The following is an 18,703-nucleotide window of genomic DNA, read 5'->3' as shown; positions in this document are numbered from 1 at the left end:
CATGAGGTGGGGCGGAGCGGCTGTGAAGTGCCTCCTTTACAAGAGACAGCCCAAAAACGAGTTGCTCTCAGGCGCACCTCAAAACAGGGATAAAAGAGGAGCTGTGGGGCAACATTAACAAGAAATTCAGACCAAAGCATTGCAGTTCCACTTTATATAGGCCACAACTGAATGATTTCAATGTGTAAAGGAAGAACTTAAAAGCATGACATGTCCCCTTTAACACTTTGCACCTCAAGGTGAAAAACCTTGCTACACACACCCAGTCAACGCAAACATATTTATTTCCACACAGCCACTCCCCCCTATTTAAAAAAAATGACAACACCTCAGTGGACCCGTTTGTGAAAACTCCTGAAGCTTGCAGATTACACAAGTCTCCAGTTTCCTCTAAAGTTTCTGTTTATCCTTCACGCCTATACAGTGTGAAAGCTTCAAACTGAAGTCAAATTCCTTGTTTATGCACACCATCATGGCCAATAAAACTGATTCTGATTCTCTGTCAACACACCTGTTACATAATTTAAGGATTTATAGACATTATTGGCTAATTTAAAAATAGTTCTGAACGATATGCTGCACCAAACTTTGTTAACTTGCAAGATTCTGTTACTTGTTGAAGTAAGCTTTATAAACGTGCACACAAATAATTTAGGTTAACAGATGCAAGCATGAAACAAACATATCAGTTATGAATCAATGAACTTAATGCACATCAAAATGACAGGAACCGTTACTTACACTACTCAGAAAGTTGCCATAAGACATTGACTTCTGCTCAAATATCGCCAGTTTAAAAAAAATGGCTAAGAAACCAGCAACACCATGGTTAACCAAACATGCCAGGAAAGGTAACTCACAGCTGATCTCAAATGCGCATTCATTCAAACATAGTGATTATAGCAAATAGTAATCACCTCTTTAGATCTTTAAATAGGACTGTTAGCTGTGCTGCTCTTGACCCCAGGACCACGAAGATGCTGGCTGCTTCTGTGGGAGCCCTCAGCAAACTTGTTCTGTGCAACAAAGAGAGCTGGTCCACTGAGCCGGACCACTGTGTGCCCAGATAAGCCTGCGCAGCCTCAAACAAGCAAGTGACCTACTTAGGGGTCCTCCATTCTCACTGTTGTTGCACAAGGGGGACACGTTAATGGTCAAACTGACCACAGCTTCATACGCCTGGTATGTACAGTGCCTGCACTAGTACTGGTATGCCTTGAACTTTCTTGAAAAGTTACAACCACCAATTACAACCACCAATCTCAGTTTATTTTATCAGGGTTTTACAAGATAGATCTATACAAGGTACTGCATATTTGTGTAGTGAGAGAAAAATTATAGCTTATTATTATTATTATTTATACAAATGTGAAAAATGTGTTATGCTTCTTTATGTACTACCCTTTACTTCAATAAAGACCAATTGAACACACCAGATCTTTCAGGTCATGTGGAAGAAGGTGCTCTGGTCAAATGAGGTCAAAATGTGACTTTTTGGTTCACATAAAGCCCACAATGTATGGCAGAACACTAATGCTGACAAACACACTGTCCCCACAATGACACAGAGGGGAGGTGGTGCCATAGAGTGGGAATGCTTTTCTTTAGGAGGGACAGGGAAGCTGGTCCAAGTTGATGTTGATGCATACAGCCCGAGCTGCAATAGACAGGTTTGGATCAAAGGACATTTAAGTGATACAAATTTCCAAAGTCCAGAGAAAAATTGCATTTTTGGATCTGCGACAAGTCTTGAAGAGTGATGTCCACAAATGCTCTTGTCAAATTTGACTGAGCTTGAGTTATTTTGCCCGAAAAAAAAAAACATTGTTAGTCTGTGCATATACAGTACAATGCTGCTACAAACATACAGCTGACTTGCAGCTCTAATTGCCGCAAAACAAGATTCAAGAAACTTATCCAAAAAAGGTTAAAAAACAAAACAACTGGACGTTGGTTCTTGTAGTTCAAAATGCTTCACTCTCCATTTGATGGGATTTGTCAAATTAAAGAAGGCCTGGGAACCAAATTTGGCAATTCTATAGGACTGACCGATTCCCGTCGGTACTACAGAGTACTGATTCATGTAAAATCATGTTTTGGAACCTAAACACATAACTGTGGCACTGAGGGAGTGGAAGAGTGGGCAATCAGGAGACGCACTACTGTCAGGAGGACTACTCTGTTCACCCGACAGAGATGGATAGCTCTCCCTCTATGGAGAGAGCTGTGTATGTGAACGGGCGGAGTGATATTACACATTTGGGAAGAATACTTAGTGTGCCCTGTAATCCGGTGCGCCTTATAACGTGTCTATGTGTGGACAAAGACACACATAGACACGTTAATTCCAAGTGCGTCTTATATTTCCGGTGCGCCTTATGGTCCAAAAATACGGTAGCTTTGTTTTTTCTTCTTGGAAACTGTTGCACACCTTGGAAAATTAAGGGATATATATATATATATATATATATATATATATATATATATATATATATATATATATATATATATATTAGGGCTGGGCAAGTTAACGCGTTAATTTCGCGTTAACTCATTAGACTATTAACGGCGATATTTTCTTTAACACCCGTTAACGCATGTTGCTCACATGCTTTTATTTTGTGAAGGTCTGTTGCTGCGGTGTAGGGGTTTGAATTAGAACAGTAGGTGGCGATAATGCGCCAATAACCTCGCTGTCAGCCAAGCCTCGGATTCAGAGTAAGAAAGGTGCTGGCCGGAAAAAAACAAAGCCGACATGCGGAAGGCGGTGTTTCCCACAGGAATTTTCTTAGGCGAGGCTGTGAGTTAGCGAACGGAACAAGTTTTGTGCGGAGCGGAGCGGGGGGGTCTGCTTAGACGCCGTTGGTGAAGTCGCTTCGCGTTTCAAAGTATCCATGTATTTTTGCCTATTTTTCCCCTGCCATTCACTATATGCACGCGAGAAAGCAACAACAAAAAACCGCGTGTTAACGTCAAATAAACGCAAGCAACGCAAGCATATCGAGTTAGCAAGCATTTCAGTTTAAAGTTCTTCCAGCATCGAATATGACAGAAACAAGTTAGTTGTAACCACTGCCAAGTTAAACTTTGGTATTGAACATAAAATGGTAATGCTGCTCCCTGCTGTTACCTCAGAAATTGTCTCTTTTTGGTAGATTTTTCCCCATAAAGAGAATTCCCTGTCAGTGGCAATAAGCTTTAATTTATTATTATTGCTATTTTTTGTTTTACATGTTTAAGTTGAGCTTTACACTAAATATGTGTTACTGATAAGTGCTACAAATGTTACAACACTTTTGTTCATATGGCAACAGAACATTAAAATAAAAGTGCTCTTTACACTACTTTTGAATTCATTCTTTGAGTTTGTAAATACTAATATATATATATATATATATATATATATATATATATATATATATATATATATATATATATATATATATATATATATTTGTATATCTGGAGCATGTAACGAAAATAATTTCCCTCTGGGATTATTAAAGTATTTCTGATTCTGATTTAAAGGAGGTTCCTGAGCTCAGTCTTGTCCCAAGGACCATTTCTCACTGCACTGAACTGCATACACCTCACGGCTTGGTTTGTGTTTGGGAATTTTGTCCCTAGGATATTTCTCAGATGTTCCTGCAACTAACCATTTACCAATATAAAATAGTTTATATTCACAAGCGTGTAACACTTTGTAGATTTAAAAAAAGTCTTTGAAATACAGTTTATTTTGCTTTCACGTCACAATTGTGCCCTACTTTATGCTGGTTTATCCCATAAGATTCCAATACAATACCTTTAAGTGTGTAGATATACTTTGACACGAGGTGAAAAAGCAAGGCATGCCAATACTTTTGCAAGCCAACGTAAAGTACAAGCAGATCGGCAGAGTTTTAAGGCAGCCACCGGAGACCTTTTACCAACTCGACCTTGTGTAGATGTGAGCGGATCACAATCACAACGATAAAGAACCTAACGACTTAGCCTTTTATCACATCTTTTTAGGAAAACGGTACGTTGTTTACAGCGTTGCCGCAGCAACACTATTGTGGCGACGCCTGGCTGGGTCGGAAACGTCTGTCAGGCTGACGGCGCCGGCCGTGCAGTTACCATGGCAGCATGTCAAGCCATTCATGTGCACCCAAACTGTTTTCAACTAGAGGGAGAACGACAGAGCTGGAGGAGTGTGTTTGTGTGTTTGTTTGCTGCTGCATAAAACATCCCCACACATGATTAGTCATCTACAAAGCAGCAGAGTTTAAGCATACTTTGCTGAGTAACCATTTGTAGGAATATATATATATATATATATATATATATATAAAATAACTACTTGGCGAACGGAGAACTAGAGATTGGAGGTAAAGTATGTCAAGGCGTTAATTACATCTATTTAGATCTACTCTCACAGGTGCAAGCTAAATTAAAATACTCATCCTCTGTCTGAGGTGACCTGACACTGTCAAACCTGTGACAATTTTTGGACTCACACTGGAAGTTGTGACCTACTGCCTAAGGCTGCCAAAACCAGTTTTTTTTTTTTTTAAAGCAGCTATAATTTAACACACTGATTAAAATTCAAAAGCAACAGCAATGCGGTGAGGGGATTTAAAGGATCGAGGCAGGGAGCAGGAGGGAACAGGAAACTGGCAGCAGCTTTGAGCAACTGTGGGACATTTAGTCCCATGGGACGGGGGCACAGCCGCTGCCATCTGCAGTGGACACACAGGTGTAAGGGGACAACACAGTGGGCTGATGGAGTGTGAGGAGAAAAGATTAAAAAACTAAAATAGTTGGGCAAAGGCCAAAATACTTTCCACGTCGGTTCACCTGATGCGAACAGTGCTTCTAATTGTAAATTAAAATATTACTACACAGCCGGAAGTCCACAGGGTTTGGCTGACACAGACTGAATGGACTTTTGTAAACAAAAAGCTCTCTTTCTAATGTGTACTGCAACGCCAGGGATTTATTAAAGGGAAAGGTAGCAGGTCCTGAGTGCTTTTTACTAAATAGGAAAATGGCTCTATTGTTTTGATCAAACAAGTTGATGGAAGGTTATCGTGAGAATCGTACATTCTTTGCAGAGTTGCGCACATAAGTGTCCACAAATGCAGTTTCCAGTCCATTAGAACAGAAGCAAACAAAACAAGAAGAGCAAACATTGCCTCTCACAGCGTGACATTACTGAGGTTTAATAATCGGTTTCAAATGAATCCTTACTGAGGCTCAGTTACTGAAACTGCAGACATCCTTTAACCATTCTGAAATAGAAAAAGTTACCAAGGTGATGACAATGGAAACCAAGTGAAATTACACAAAGACCGCAATGATATATTTATATTTACTTAGACTTTAATATCATAGAAGAAAGCATGAACTCAATTTTGAACTAATTTTAATCCTGTAATACATTGCAGAGCATGGTTGTAAAAGCCAACTATCACTCTGAAATTTTTCTTTTTCGAAAATCTGGCTTAGTTTAGCTTTACAGATGTTACATTTTCAATTATTTTGCAAGTGTGCACAGAAATTAAATTTTCTATTGCTTTGAAATTATGCACACAAATAGCATGACGGCAGGTCAGAACTAGACAGGTAGAAGAGTTGCACCTTTTCGCCCTCAGCCAGGCCTTTGTAACGTGCGCTGCCTGCGGTTTCACATTGTCTTCTTGAAAAATGCATGGGTGTCCTTGGAAAAGAACTGGTTTTGAAGGCAGTATTTGTTCCTCTAAAAGCTTAATGCAATTTCCAGCATGAAAACTGTCATCACAGAGGTGCATTCAGGTGCTACCTGAATGTATACTGTACAAGTAAAGAATATTACAACAGCAAAAAAAAAACAACTTGGTGTTTTCCTATATATCTAACATTAGCTTTGTTCATGAAAAAGTATCTGGATTATTTAAATTCAAAAATCCACATTTACAGTTTGCAATAGTTTATCTCAAATGCCTCTTTGGCCACAAATGCCAGTGGCTCCTCTGGACAATGCAAAGCTGTTGCCCACATTCTTATCTTGTCATGCATTTTGTCCTGTCTGTAACTCTCATAGTTTTTTACATGAATCTAAACATGGGGAAATTAGAATAAAAAGCAAATACGATGAAACATTAAGTATTGTCACATTTATGAACCGTATGCTTTGCTTTGGATGCTGTTACATTTTCTATAGTGTGTGTATTGGAAAGAAGGGTGTAAAGCTCAGTGTTCTACTATCAGGACGGCTTTTATGACTTGTCTTGTGAAGAGTCACAGTCTCTTTTTATTTCCACTTTCATAGTTAAGGATCTAGAGCTGGTGTGAAATGCCCGCACACTGTCAGTAACCTGCCTCCATGTAGGGAAGTAATCTGCTGAATGAATCAAAAAGTTGGCCCTTGTGCATCAACTGCAGCCGCTCTCAGCGTTCGTTATGGTGAAGTGAGTAAATCTGTAATGCTGCACACTGGGTGCTAGCATACAATACAATCAGTCTGTGCAAAGCTATCATCAGGGTATTTATGACAGCATCACTGCTAAACTGTCCTTGTATGTATAGATTGTGCAGCAGAGGAGGATATAAATGGCAACGCTAAAGGATTTGGGAGCACGTCCAAAAATGTTATCTGCAAATGTAAGCCAGTGTTGCTGTGCTTGACAACGATCCCATGACCATCAATGCCCAATGATCCCACTTTGGGTTATGCTCTTCCCCTTTATGCTGTATTGTTAATGAGACAAAACCTGCAAATAAAGTCCTTTACCTTTGTTGTTTGTGACCGATAAATGGTCCACATGGGGTAAAAGTAGATTTTTCTGCACCGTGTTTTCTTTTTCTGCTGGTGATCTGACTTGCAGTTGTCTTTTTCTGTTGTGCCATCAGTGCCAACTTTTGATTGTGAATTTTAATGCCGCCGTTGGTGTACACAGTCTGCACGGTTGCAAAGATCTGGCCTACATGAAGATACCTGTGAAAAGCACCAGCTGACCCTAATAGGCAGGTACAAGTTCACAAAGTCTTTGCAGATGCTAGATGTATGGAATAATCTTTAGCCTTTGTTATTATGGCTTTTTGTTTTACATGATGACAAAATAAAAATGGCAAAAAAACCACAGTGTGTGATATCATACATATTGTTTGTAATGGATAGGACAAACATATGTAGTCCTTTTAGGCGTCAACAACCCATGATATTTCTTTGAGCCTCATTCTTTGAATATTATGATGCGCTGTGAGAATGTGAGAATTTTCACTGATTATATGGATCTGTGCAAATTACAGGTATGCGTGGTATGTTATTTCCAGTCACACTGCAGATGAGAGAGAAAGAAATAATAAAAAAAGCGTGTTACACTGAATGTAGCCAGAAGAGTCCAGTGGGGAACAGCACAGAGTGTAATCGGTGATGACAAATGACTTGTGGGAAGGACGCAGTAAGAAAAAAAAAAAAAAAAAAAAAAAACAAGAACTAAAAAAAACAGCATAAAACAAAAGCGGAGACAAGAGAGATAATATGGCGAGGCCATGAGGTAAACAATGGCGCAGTTTCTCCGGACTGCAGAGAACCCGCTGTGAATTTAAGTCTTACATATTTTATATATCTAAGGCTGCAGTTGGGTTCAAACCTGCCAATTCTTTTGTAGCTTCTGCAAGGACCTACTAAACAGCCAGTAGTTCAAATTAAAGTACGTTTTTTTAGCGTCCGACTCTTTAATGTCATTCAGATAGGAAAATTATTATTCATGCTGCAGAGGCCTGGGAGCTACAATTTCAAATTGTGCTTAAAATAGCCCAGAGAGACATTAGTGGCTCAATGCGGGGTTTTCACTTGGATGTGTGGTTGGACTGTGCACAGGAATCTTGCTGGAATCCTATTAAGACAGCATAACATGAAACCCTAGGGTTCTTTGACTCTGCAAGTGTGTGTGTCTGTTTGTCTGCATTGACTAGCATCCTCAAAGTGCCACAACACGATTGATGGAAGACCCCAACTCCCCATGCAGTCCCGCTCCTGCACTGTTCTCTAACCATGAAAACACTGGTAATAATTCATTAAGAGGTTAGGATGCATGCAGTCATGTGACGCACGCTTGCTTAGTCCGTATGTTGAACTGTCCAGCAGTAACAAGGGGCCAGTGCACCGTGCCACGTGCCGCCAGAAATCTCTGCCTCAAGCCTGCAGTCAGGGCCTTGGTGTTGCTACAGCTGCAGCTGCTGGCTGTGAATGCACATCTGTGTCTGAGCGCGCTTGTGCCTGTGTGTGTTAGTGGAGATTTAAGTCACACCAAATGTCATACCAAGAGCAAATATCCATACACTGGGACCCTTGCCAAATCCTTACAAATCTCCCCGCTGCCCTTGCTGTCACACACACAAACATGTGCAAGATGGTCTCTTTTCTTCCTCTTTTTTTCTTGCCGTCTCAAAACTTAAATAATGCAGAAATAACAAGCAAAACGTTCTCCTGCATCACAGCTGTGTAAATATCTTTACTGATAAAACTACATTTAAGTTGCCGTCTCAACTTGCAGCTGAGATGACAATCATCATTTACATTAGTATGTATGAAATAAATGTCATCAGAATTCTGGGAGCCTGTTTCTGTTCACTTTGGTCAGGAGCACCATTGAGAAACACTGACACATCATTTTCTCAAGATGTTGCGTAATAATGCGTAAACTAAAGCACAGCTGCCATGGAATACATGAAAACTGTAGGAATTAGATATGCAAATAACATTAATTTAAAGCAGCACCGTGTAAGTTTTGACCCACGTATTAGCTTATTTTGAGATATATTGAATGATTTTTCAGGTCAATATACAGCACTTGGTGCGTATCGATGCTCTGCGTGGGCTGCCCTTCTCAGAAACTCGCTTATGTAACTTAAGAGGTGCAGCTCCGTTGCTAAATGGGTCACGTGACCCGTTCTAGGCTACGGCACTCTGAGCTAACACTGCTGTAACAACAAAACAGATATGATATTAACCTGATCAAACATATTTCTTGTTCTCTGATGTAGGATTTAATCTAGAGAGGGGAATATGGCCTTGTCTTTACAAGTAACTCCATTATTTCTCAATCTGCTGGTCTAAAGCGGTCAGCTATCAGATTCCAAAAGACGGAAGGAGACTTGTTTAATTCTTTTTTTTTTTTTTTTTAAACTAGTTTAATTCTGTGACAGTGTTGCCCCTGGCCTTCAGGGGAACTAAGACTGTAATCCCCTAGTGGCTAAAAGTGACATGCTTCTGTTTTGAATTTTGAATTAACAATACATTATATATTTAATGCATTTACAGTTAATCATTCTCATTACTTATTGACTTATTTATTGGCTTTTGGCACATTTGGCCCTCCACTGTGTACATCTATTAAAGGATAAAGAGTTAAAAATTGTCGGCTACTTCTGCGTTGTTATAATAACAGCCTGCCGATTTAAATCCTGACTGCCAACATAATCACACATATTGTCTGACTTATCAAGCATATCTGGCTAAAGAGATCAAAACAACTATAACAACAACATATGATGATGTTATATTGTACAAACACAATCCTAATTATTATAGTTACAATACTGGTTATCAATGTCTTAGTTACAAAACAGTAAAATAAGAATATTAATAAATATAACATTCTCTCTCTCTCTCTCTCTCTCTCTCTCTCTGTCTCTCTCTCTCTCATATATATATGTATACCTCACGTCAAAGTAAAGTCACAACTTTTTAATACTCCAAGATTTTTTACAACCTATAACATAGCAAGATGCAGTGTGACAGTGAATGGGGGGGGGGGGGGGGGGGGGGGGGGGGACGTCAACCTTCTGGATTAACAACATAGGTGTGGGAAGTGTTTTGTGGTCAGGTCGGTAACTTAATAGTGAGAAAAGGATGCTGGAGGTGAGCTACGTTGATTTTCATCCAAGGTCATTGAATACTGTGTTCAGTTAAAGAGATAACTATGTGGTCGTCATTATGAAGCTGCAGCTAATGTGAACATTTTGTTGTCAACACTCAGATGGCCATTGCCAACAAACATTATTGGCTGACAATTCAAGCTCACACCTTCCATATAAAATACAAACATTCAGTGCCTCACCTGACAGAGCAGCCGTCGGTAGCTTACACACCAGCTTGGTCTTTCTCCTAATTTTAATGACATCAATACAGATTACTTCTAACTTCTAAATATATTATAGAAATAACGTTTTTGCCTATAACAAGATAACATATAGTGGAAATACAATTGTATGCCTGAATTAAGTAAATGTATTGATTTATAAAGGAATATATTCCCAGGGAGTTTTTTTAAATTATTTATACATTAAACATCATTTACACCTCCATATGCAGCTCGTCAGTAAGGCAAGTGCCTTCCATGTAGAGGACCATCTGATGCCAGCAGATGGCTGGTGAGTATAAAGTAACCTGTAGTCGTCAGTGTGCTGAAAACAGATTAACCGAGGACAAACTAAGCTTTAACAGTGTTTCTACACTACAGAGTAATTAAGGCACATTGGGGGCACGAGACCAGTGCTTATAATAAGGAAGATACACTCTCTAACTAACCTACACTTTGCACCGGTCATCGAATTCATCCTATGAAAGAACATCCAACACTCCTGCCTGCTATCTGTAGAACGGTAACTGCAGGATTAGTTTCACTCCTAACACATGTTAGATAATAAAAGTGGAGACAGCAGATGGATCAAATTAAGAAGGACACAGACATATATAGAGATATAATAAAAGAGAGACAGGGGCCTCAGGGAAAACCGGAGCTCCTGTGGGGAAAGAAGAGGTCCTCATCAAATTGAAATGGAAGGAAGGAAGCAGGACGCACGTTGCCGAAACTGCTCCCCATATATTTTTTTTCCCTTTTTTTTTTTTCATTGCAGTGCTCTATAATTCGCCTCTAAAAATACCAAGCTAGAGAAGGAGGAGGAGCAGGAGGAAAACGCAGGAGGGGGGGAACAGAGAAGATAAAAGCAGGGATGATGGAGCACTTTGGCAAAGCAGGTTCAAAAAAAGAAAGTGAAACAAAGTCCACCTGGTGGTGGGTTTCTGTGTCCGTGTGACACGATGAAGAGGCCGGGAAGCATGCGAGCGGGAACGCCGCGGAGAGACAGACAGAGCATGTGCCAGCTCTTTTCCAGGCGGCCACGTGAGCGCTTTTCCTCAGCTGCTCTGCTCACACAGAGCCAGCCAGAGGGGAGCGGCGCGGGGTCGCTGGAGTCACAGTGGAAAAAGGCACGCTACATGGAGCTCACACTAGATGTGCACAGCCTGGTCACAGCCCACTGGTCCTAATCTAGCCCTCGTTACACGCTGCTATGTTCTCTGGAACATTGAATAATGAAAACACAAGCAAACCTGACCGTCGTTTAAAGAATATGCAGCAGCAGATAAACATTCGGCAGAGAACAGTGACAGCCCCTGGCTCAGTTGTGCTTTGCATACATGACAGCCTTAAAGCCACACACGAAAACACTTGCGCTTTAAAAGGGACGATCAGAGCAACACGTCGCATCTGCCTCTGCTCCGCTTTTTCTTACCAGGCGAGCTTGAAGCCTTTCATTAGTACAGTGAGGATTTTCTGACGTCCATAGCGCGTTGTGGGCACAGGCCTGCCCGTTCACACCGCCGCATGATGACTGACAGACTGCCAGCGCCTCACCTCCCATACACAGCCCCGGAGACGGCACAGACGAGGAAGGGAGGATCGCATGCAGAGTCTTGACGGACGTGAAGGAGTGAAGTCTGGAAAGATGATCCTGAGCTCCGTCCGGCCAATCTGCTACATTCCTCTGCTTGAATCAAGGTGCCGCAGTGCTCAGCACTTGTGCCAGAAACTCACAGCTCCCTGGGCTTCTTTGGTTTTCCCAAAAGAAAAGGAGGTGACCCGCACTGCAACATTCGCAGCACAAACTGCAGCATGCTGCAGAAGGCAAGGAGGGTTTAGAGACTGCGGTTGAATGCAAACATGACTTGTTCTTGATACTTTCGGACTGTGCTTCCCTCCAGGTCGTGCTCCACACTGTCCCTCCGAGCCTGTATCTCTCACTCACACTCCGTCCGTATCAGCCTCAGCCTCCGCAGTGGATGAGAGCAGCACTTGCTGTGCTCACAGTGAGCAGGCGCAGGATTTCCTCCCTCCCTCCCTCCTTCCCTCCCTCCTGTTCACTCTGCCCTTTTCCCTAGATGGTTCCCTTTTCTCTATTGCTCTCAAAGATAAACCTGACTGATCCAGAATGACAGACTTGAGAGCAGTCTCCATCCGAAACTCTGTGCAATGACCGACAACCCCTCCCCCCCACCTCACCCCTCATAACGCCAGTGATACACAATGAGTGAGGGAACGCACAATACTCTCATAAGTTATTCAATTTACAATCAACTTCATAATTTCTAGTTAAAGTCAATTGGTTATTGAAGACATTTGTTGCATCCCTTAAAGGCACTGCAGTTAAAATCTGCAGTGCCTTGCAAAAGTATACATACCCCAGGCCAGTGTCCTGCAACATTTACATTTATTCCCGATCTGACGCAACAAAATCAGATTTGCTGAACTACTTCCTCAGCCAATTCTGCTTAATTCATCTTATGACCTGATTATGGGATTAAGGGAAGGGGGGGTCTGTGTAAAAGAAGAAACACATCTAAAAGTTGTGTGTGACACCCCCGTGTTTTAGCAACACAAAGTAGAATAGAATTGTAAAGTGGAAAGAAAAATAAGTAATGGCATGTTGTACATTTGAATTCAGCCCACTACACTCTGACACCCCGGAATGAAAACCAATGCAACCAGTTCAGTAGTTAAACTACTTCGTAAATACAGCTCACCTCTATGTAGTTTACTCTGAACACATCACCTCCATGGTCAGACACAATGTTTTTCTTCAGGACAGATGGTCAGAGTGGAAGGAATTCAGGAAGAAAAACCTTTGAGATGCTGCAAACGACTGAAGACTGGGGTGAGGTGTTCACCTTCCAGCAAGATAATGACCCTAAAATATAACCAGAATACCTTGGATGGATCTACGGTTTTCAAACTGGGGTACAACTATCAGTGGTGGTACTTGGGCTTCCTTATTTATGTCTAAAAAGATAGGTGGAGTAAATTAAATAAACTTTCAAGAACCCCCTCTACAAACTGAAGCAGGTCAGACTAAAACAGGAACTTTGCTTTGTGGAATGACAAATGAATGACAAATGTCAAAACCCAAAGGGACCAAGTTAAAAACCCAGAGGGTTTGGTTAAATGCTATGCTCGGTGACTAGTATTCTTTAAGCTATACAAGTTAAATAGAATCAGAATCAGAAATACTTTAATAATCCCCGAGGGAAATTACAAGAACACAATACAAAGCATTTCTTTGTATTTTGTACTCTAAATGGGACATACCATGATTTTTAATGCCTGAGGTGCATTTGAAACAAATGATTTTGGTGCCGTCTCTTTAAATCTGATTTGATTGAGAAACATTAGTTTAGATATAGAAGATAAGATAGAACTCACTGATTGGTTAGTGTCCTCACCAGAATCCAACTGAGAATCTGTTGCCAGGTTGAACTAAACAAAGTTTTAGCTCTATTGTAGAATTAGCAAAAACTTCAATGTGTAGATCTGAAAAGTAGAGACCTACTACAAATGATCTACTTCTATAATTACACTTTTAAGATTGATATTTAAAAAAAAAATTCTAATATTTGATTCAGAGCCCAAAAGAATCCACAGAAAGAAAAGGCTTTAAAAGGCAAATGAGGCTTGTGATTACAGATGTTATAAACATGCAACATGCATACTGGACAAAAAACTCAGGATATCCAAGTTTGGTAAACTTCATAAATTTCTTTACAGACACTTGATATCAGAGCTTCTCACCTCTATGTCATTACTTCAAATCACAAACAATCCTACAAATATGTTACACTCACAGCAGTGCACCCACTGGGAAATTGCACAACAAAGTTAAATGGCACCATAATGGCCCAACCTTAAAAAAGTGGATGATCCAATCCCATCTTCATCCAACCTTGTTTGTCACAGTTCCAGTTGTTTTAGAACTGACATATTTTCTTCTCTTATCTTAAACATGACCATGTTCTTGTAGAAAACCTATTTTATTGTCAGTATCTGACTTGCGAATATAGCCTATAGTTGTTTTGTCTTTCCCACTTTTTTTTTTTCGTTTTACATGAAATGGACCTCTGTGTTATACCATACTTATACCCCAGGGACACAGACAGTCATGAATTACAAATGAAGTTCCAAGACATAACTTAAATATGTTGAAATAAAAAAAAGTATACTTGGGTGCGAGATCCTTAACACTTTCACATGTAAAGGGAAATTATCCTAATCAAAAGTGAGTCTGTTCACGTTGTTACGATTAGTCTATTATCTATTGTCTCGAGGATAATGCCGTTTTCATTCTTTACAATGTCAGGTCATTAAGATCAGACTGAAGGAAATTCTTCCTGATTACCTTTCTAAAAAGGCCCCCTGTAAATTCAGCTGTAATGAGATGACAAACACAGTTTGCACCAAAAGAACTCTTTAGGTTAAATGGCTGGTTTAAGAGGCCACTCAGCTGAATGTGCTCTGCTGTGTTGTAGCTGATATAAACAGCAAAGCACTTAGTAATCTGTGCCTGTATTCACAACGATTCTCAGAGTCCTCTTAGAGAGCTCCTATCTGAGTCTAAAAATTCCTGCTTAGAAGTCTCAGCTTCAGAGTGATTCAGATAGCTGCTGAGAGCGACTCTGAGTAAAGAGACAACATAAATTTTTATCTTAGCAAAGAGGAGTGGTTCAACCTGTCGCTAGGTGTGATGCTGTTTTCTTAGAGCTGTGATTGCTTGATACAAGAAAAAAATAAACAAAAATAAATAAATAAACAAAACAAAAATGGCTTTTCCAAGAATAAAGCAGCCATCTGTTTTCAGTGATGGACTCAGGAAGGTTGGTTTTTGTTTTCAGCAGACAGACTTTTGGTGATGTGCGACTCAGGACACCTGGAAATGACCATAGAGCCGTTATGAATTGAGTTTAAACAGACACATTCATCCTTTGTGTTAGGCAAATGCACTCCTGACGCTGGGCATGCAAGTTCTGTTGGGGATTACCAGTTGGCAAGTTGACCGCAGTATGTTCCTTGCAACATATCACAGCTTTGCTGGCTCACTCTCCTGGCAGGAGTGTGAGTTTACCTGAGTATAAAGCGACCACATCATGTGACTCAGACATGGAGAGCTGCAAGTAGAGGAGTGATAATGTCAGAAATAGCTCAGGATGCGATCTGATGTTACTTAGAAATGCTAAATATGGGCTCAGATATGTCTAAGAACTTTCAAATTGACTAGTAACACCAACTTACAACTAATACAATACAAAATCCTTCACAGAGTACACTACACAGGACAAAGATTATTCAAGATGGGTCTGGCACAATCTAATATCTGTCCACACTGCATAGGCAATCATCCTGATAATTATATTCATGCGTTATGGTTATGCACACCAGTCCAGAGGTTCTGGACACAGATATGTAAGGACTTATCAAGGTGCTTGAGCTGTAAAATTACACCTTCCCCATCAGTTTGCTTGCTTGGTAATTTTGAGGAAAGCCCTCTGGGGAATAAAATAGTTTACATGGTTTTCACTGCACTATGTATCGCAAAGAAAACTATCCTCATGAATTGGAAAAGAAAGGAGAATCTCAGTATCAATCAGTATAGAGATCTTTTGTTGGATCATATTAATCTTGAGACAGCATCTGCATCCACATCTGTTCGATCTCTTTGGGCTCCTTTGATTAGCACTATCACTTAGTGGAATGGGGGGCGGTGGGTTGCTTCCTGCAGGGCGCAGTGGGTGGGTGGAGGGGTTCCTGGGACTCTGGGGGCACTTGGAGTGGGGTGCTTGGTCGGTCTGACTCCAGGGTCTGTTGCCCCGGGTGGCCCACAGCACCGCTTGCGGCGCTCTTGGGGAGCTACGCGGGGACGGACGTGGGTTACTGACCTGGTAGCTGTGCTGTTGCTGGGTGGGTCCTGGGTGGGTCCGCCCTCGGGCGGGGGCCCCGGCAGGGCCTCGGGGGTTCCGGTTCCGGGGGGTGTGCCGCTTGGGGTCTGGGCCGGCGTGCGCCCGGGTGTCCGCCTCTGCACGGGGCCTCTGGTGCGCTGGGGGTCCTCAGGGCCTGTTGAGCTGGTAGGGGGGCATGGTCATTAACATCTCAGGGCAGATGCTCTTCCCCTTCTTTGGGTTGGCATTCTGCTAGTGGGGGGAGGGGAGGGAGGGGGAGTAGTGACTTACCCAGCCTGGATGTCTAGTGTCGAATGTATGGTGAGATGTTTGAATGTTAGTGTTGGGGAGGGTTTAAATCTACGGGTGGTGTGTGGGAGGGGGGGTTTGGTGGACGTTGTGGTGGGCTTGTGTCCGGCCCCCTGTCCCGGTCCTGGTCCGTGTAGTCTCCCGGTGCGGGTTTCACCTGGGGGGTGGGGTTTGGGGTGGCTCGTGCGGGCTGGCTGGCCAGGGTCCCCCATCTTATTAATTTATTTATTTAATTATATATTATTATTATTATTATTATTACTATAATTACTATTATTAAAATTTTTTTTTTTTGGGGGGGGGGGGGGTTAAATACAGTAGGCATGGGGGGTGGGCTGGGGGAGGTAGAGGTGTTGGTCCTGGTGGGTGGCTGGTGGGCCCTGCGGCCTCTCCCCGGCCCCCGGGCTATGGTGGTGCCGCTGGAGGGGCCCCTTTCTCCGGGTGGAGCTTTCGGGGAGCGGGGGTGCCTATTGGAGTCAGTAGGGGAGCTGGCTCCCTGGGTTGGCTCCCCAGTCCTTTGCTCCCCATCCCCGGACTCCTCCCTCTGCCTGCTCCATCACGCCGTCACACATGTAGGTCTTTGGGGAGAGGGCGTTACTGGAGGTTGCCACCTTTTGGTGACGTCCCTCTCCCCAATTTTATCATGCATTTTAGACACTTTCACTCCAAACATTTTCACAACGCACATTCATGTAGGCCACGATATTGGGGGGGTGGGGGGAAGACGTCTGGGGGGGGGGGGGCTTATGTTGTGTGAGCCTCGCCCCGGGCGGCTCCCTTCACCCCCTCTCGCATTTAGACATTGAGGGTTCTGGGTAGTTGCTTGGAGGGGGGGCGCTCCCTCTCCCAAGATCATCTCAAGTCTCCGATAGGTGCGGAGCCCATCCCCCCACGTCCTGCCCTCCTCCGCTGCGTTGGCGGGCGCCTTGACCCTCTGGCGCCTTGACGGTCCTCGGGTTTGGGGCGGGTTCCCGGGTGGGCGCCGGCCCATTCCCGGCGGTGGCTTCGCGGGGCCTGGCCCCCCGGGGGGCGGCCGGGGCCCCTGCCGCGGGGGCGGGGCGCCCCTGGGGCCTCTGGCCCCCAGGGCCCATGGCCAGGACCACTTCAGCGCAGCCGGCTGCCGGCGGAGCCCACGGGCTTGTCCCCGCGGCTCTTGGGGGCGTCAGCATTGCGGTGGCTGGGGGATTTCCTCGGGGTCGTCTCTCCTCTTTCCTCGGGGGGGGTTGCAGATTTCCTGTGAAGGCCCCTCTCGGGCGCACTGCTTTGGGGGCCCCTTTGGGAGTCCGGGGTTATGGGTCCCCTGACCCCTGCCTCTGTGCTCGGGGAAGGTGGGTCTTCGGTTCTCCACAATCACTATCAAGCCATTTCCTTCTGGATAATTTTCACCTAAACTAGTGCACTCTCACAATCTCCCACAGGTGCTGGGTCCCAGGTATTAAATGTTCACTTATATACAGAAAGGCTATAATTTATTTACTTTCTTTTACCTTTTTTTTAGGTATCACATTACACATGTCAGCTTAAATAATAATACATATGATTTAGCAATGGTATCAAGGTGTTACACGATTGTATCTGTTGCTTTATGTCTGTTGGTTGTGCTGTTCTTTTTGTGTCTCTTTCCAGGTGATGGAGCAGACAGAGGACGTTTTATCATTCTCTTCCTTTTATCTCTTCTTTCTTTCACCTCTTCTTTCTCTTTTTTTTCTCTTGTTTTTCTTTTACTCTCCTACTTTCCCATTGTAGTGTCCATATAATTTGAAATTCTCCCTGCAGGAATCACAATAAAGCTATTTACACGCACAAATCAAGCGGAGCATTATGGCGAAAGCTGTTTGCTCCACTTGTGAAAGTAAAATCTGTCGAGCTCTATTTGGCATTAAGATATCAATTTTTATTGCCACATTGCTAGACAGGACACTGGGGGAAAAAAAAAAAAAAAAAGAAAAAAAAAAGAAATGCTAAATATTTTGATAAAATTAACTGTGAACACATACAGATGTTTAATAATTTACTACATGCTTGTTGGTGAAAAAATGTTCTGCTAGTAATCAGTTGAGAAAAATTAAAGGATTCCAGGATCACGGCGCAAACAGACGAACGTTGAAGTGCCGCATATTAATGCATCTTTTTGCCTGGAAAGTGAGAAGTGCTCTGTGCAGCAATCAAAAGCCAGAGAGGAGAAGGCATAAAATAAGCAGCCTGATAGATCAGGGGTTCCCAAACGTTTTAGTCTGCAACCCCCAAAATAACAGTGCCAGAGATTGGCGAAATGGCGACCCCCTTTTGGTGGGTGGGATGTTTTTTTGGGGGGGGAAATTCTGAGAATAACATCATAATACTATGAGAATAAAGTTATAAAACTATGGGAATAAAGTAGTA

At 42.5% G+C, this 18,703-nt stretch overlaps 1 protein-coding gene across 10 annotated transcripts in view; it reads right to left on the bottom strand.

Moving 5' to 3' along the window:
• The window catches only part of gramd1bb (GRAM domain containing 1Bb), a 169,669-nt gene that overhangs the window by 54,156 nt on the left and 96,810 nt on the right, over nucleotides 1–18,703 (bottom strand). Inside the window, exon 1 of one of the 10 annotated variants that reach the window (XM_036149459.1) lies at nucleotides 11,545–12,087. The exons of the other annotated variants lie outside the window; for them this stretch is intronic. Coding sequence (XP_036005352.1) covers nucleotides 11,545–11,567 — 23 coding nt within the window. The 5' untranslated portion in view covers nucleotides 11,568–12,087. Of the gene's footprint in view, nucleotides 1–11,544; nucleotides 12,088–18,703 lie in introns of those variants that run through there. 10 annotated transcript variants of the gene reach the window in all.

The sequence above is a fragment of the Fundulus heteroclitus genome, chromosome 18 (assembly GCF_011125445.2).
Source record: "Fundulus heteroclitus isolate FHET01 chromosome 18, MU-UCD_Fhet_4.1, whole genome shotgun sequence".
In the NCBI taxonomy this organism is placed as follows: domain Eukaryota; kingdom Metazoa; phylum Chordata; class Actinopteri; order Cyprinodontiformes; family Fundulidae; genus Fundulus; species Fundulus heteroclitus.
This window is presented reverse-complemented; position numbering and strand designations above follow the sequence as displayed.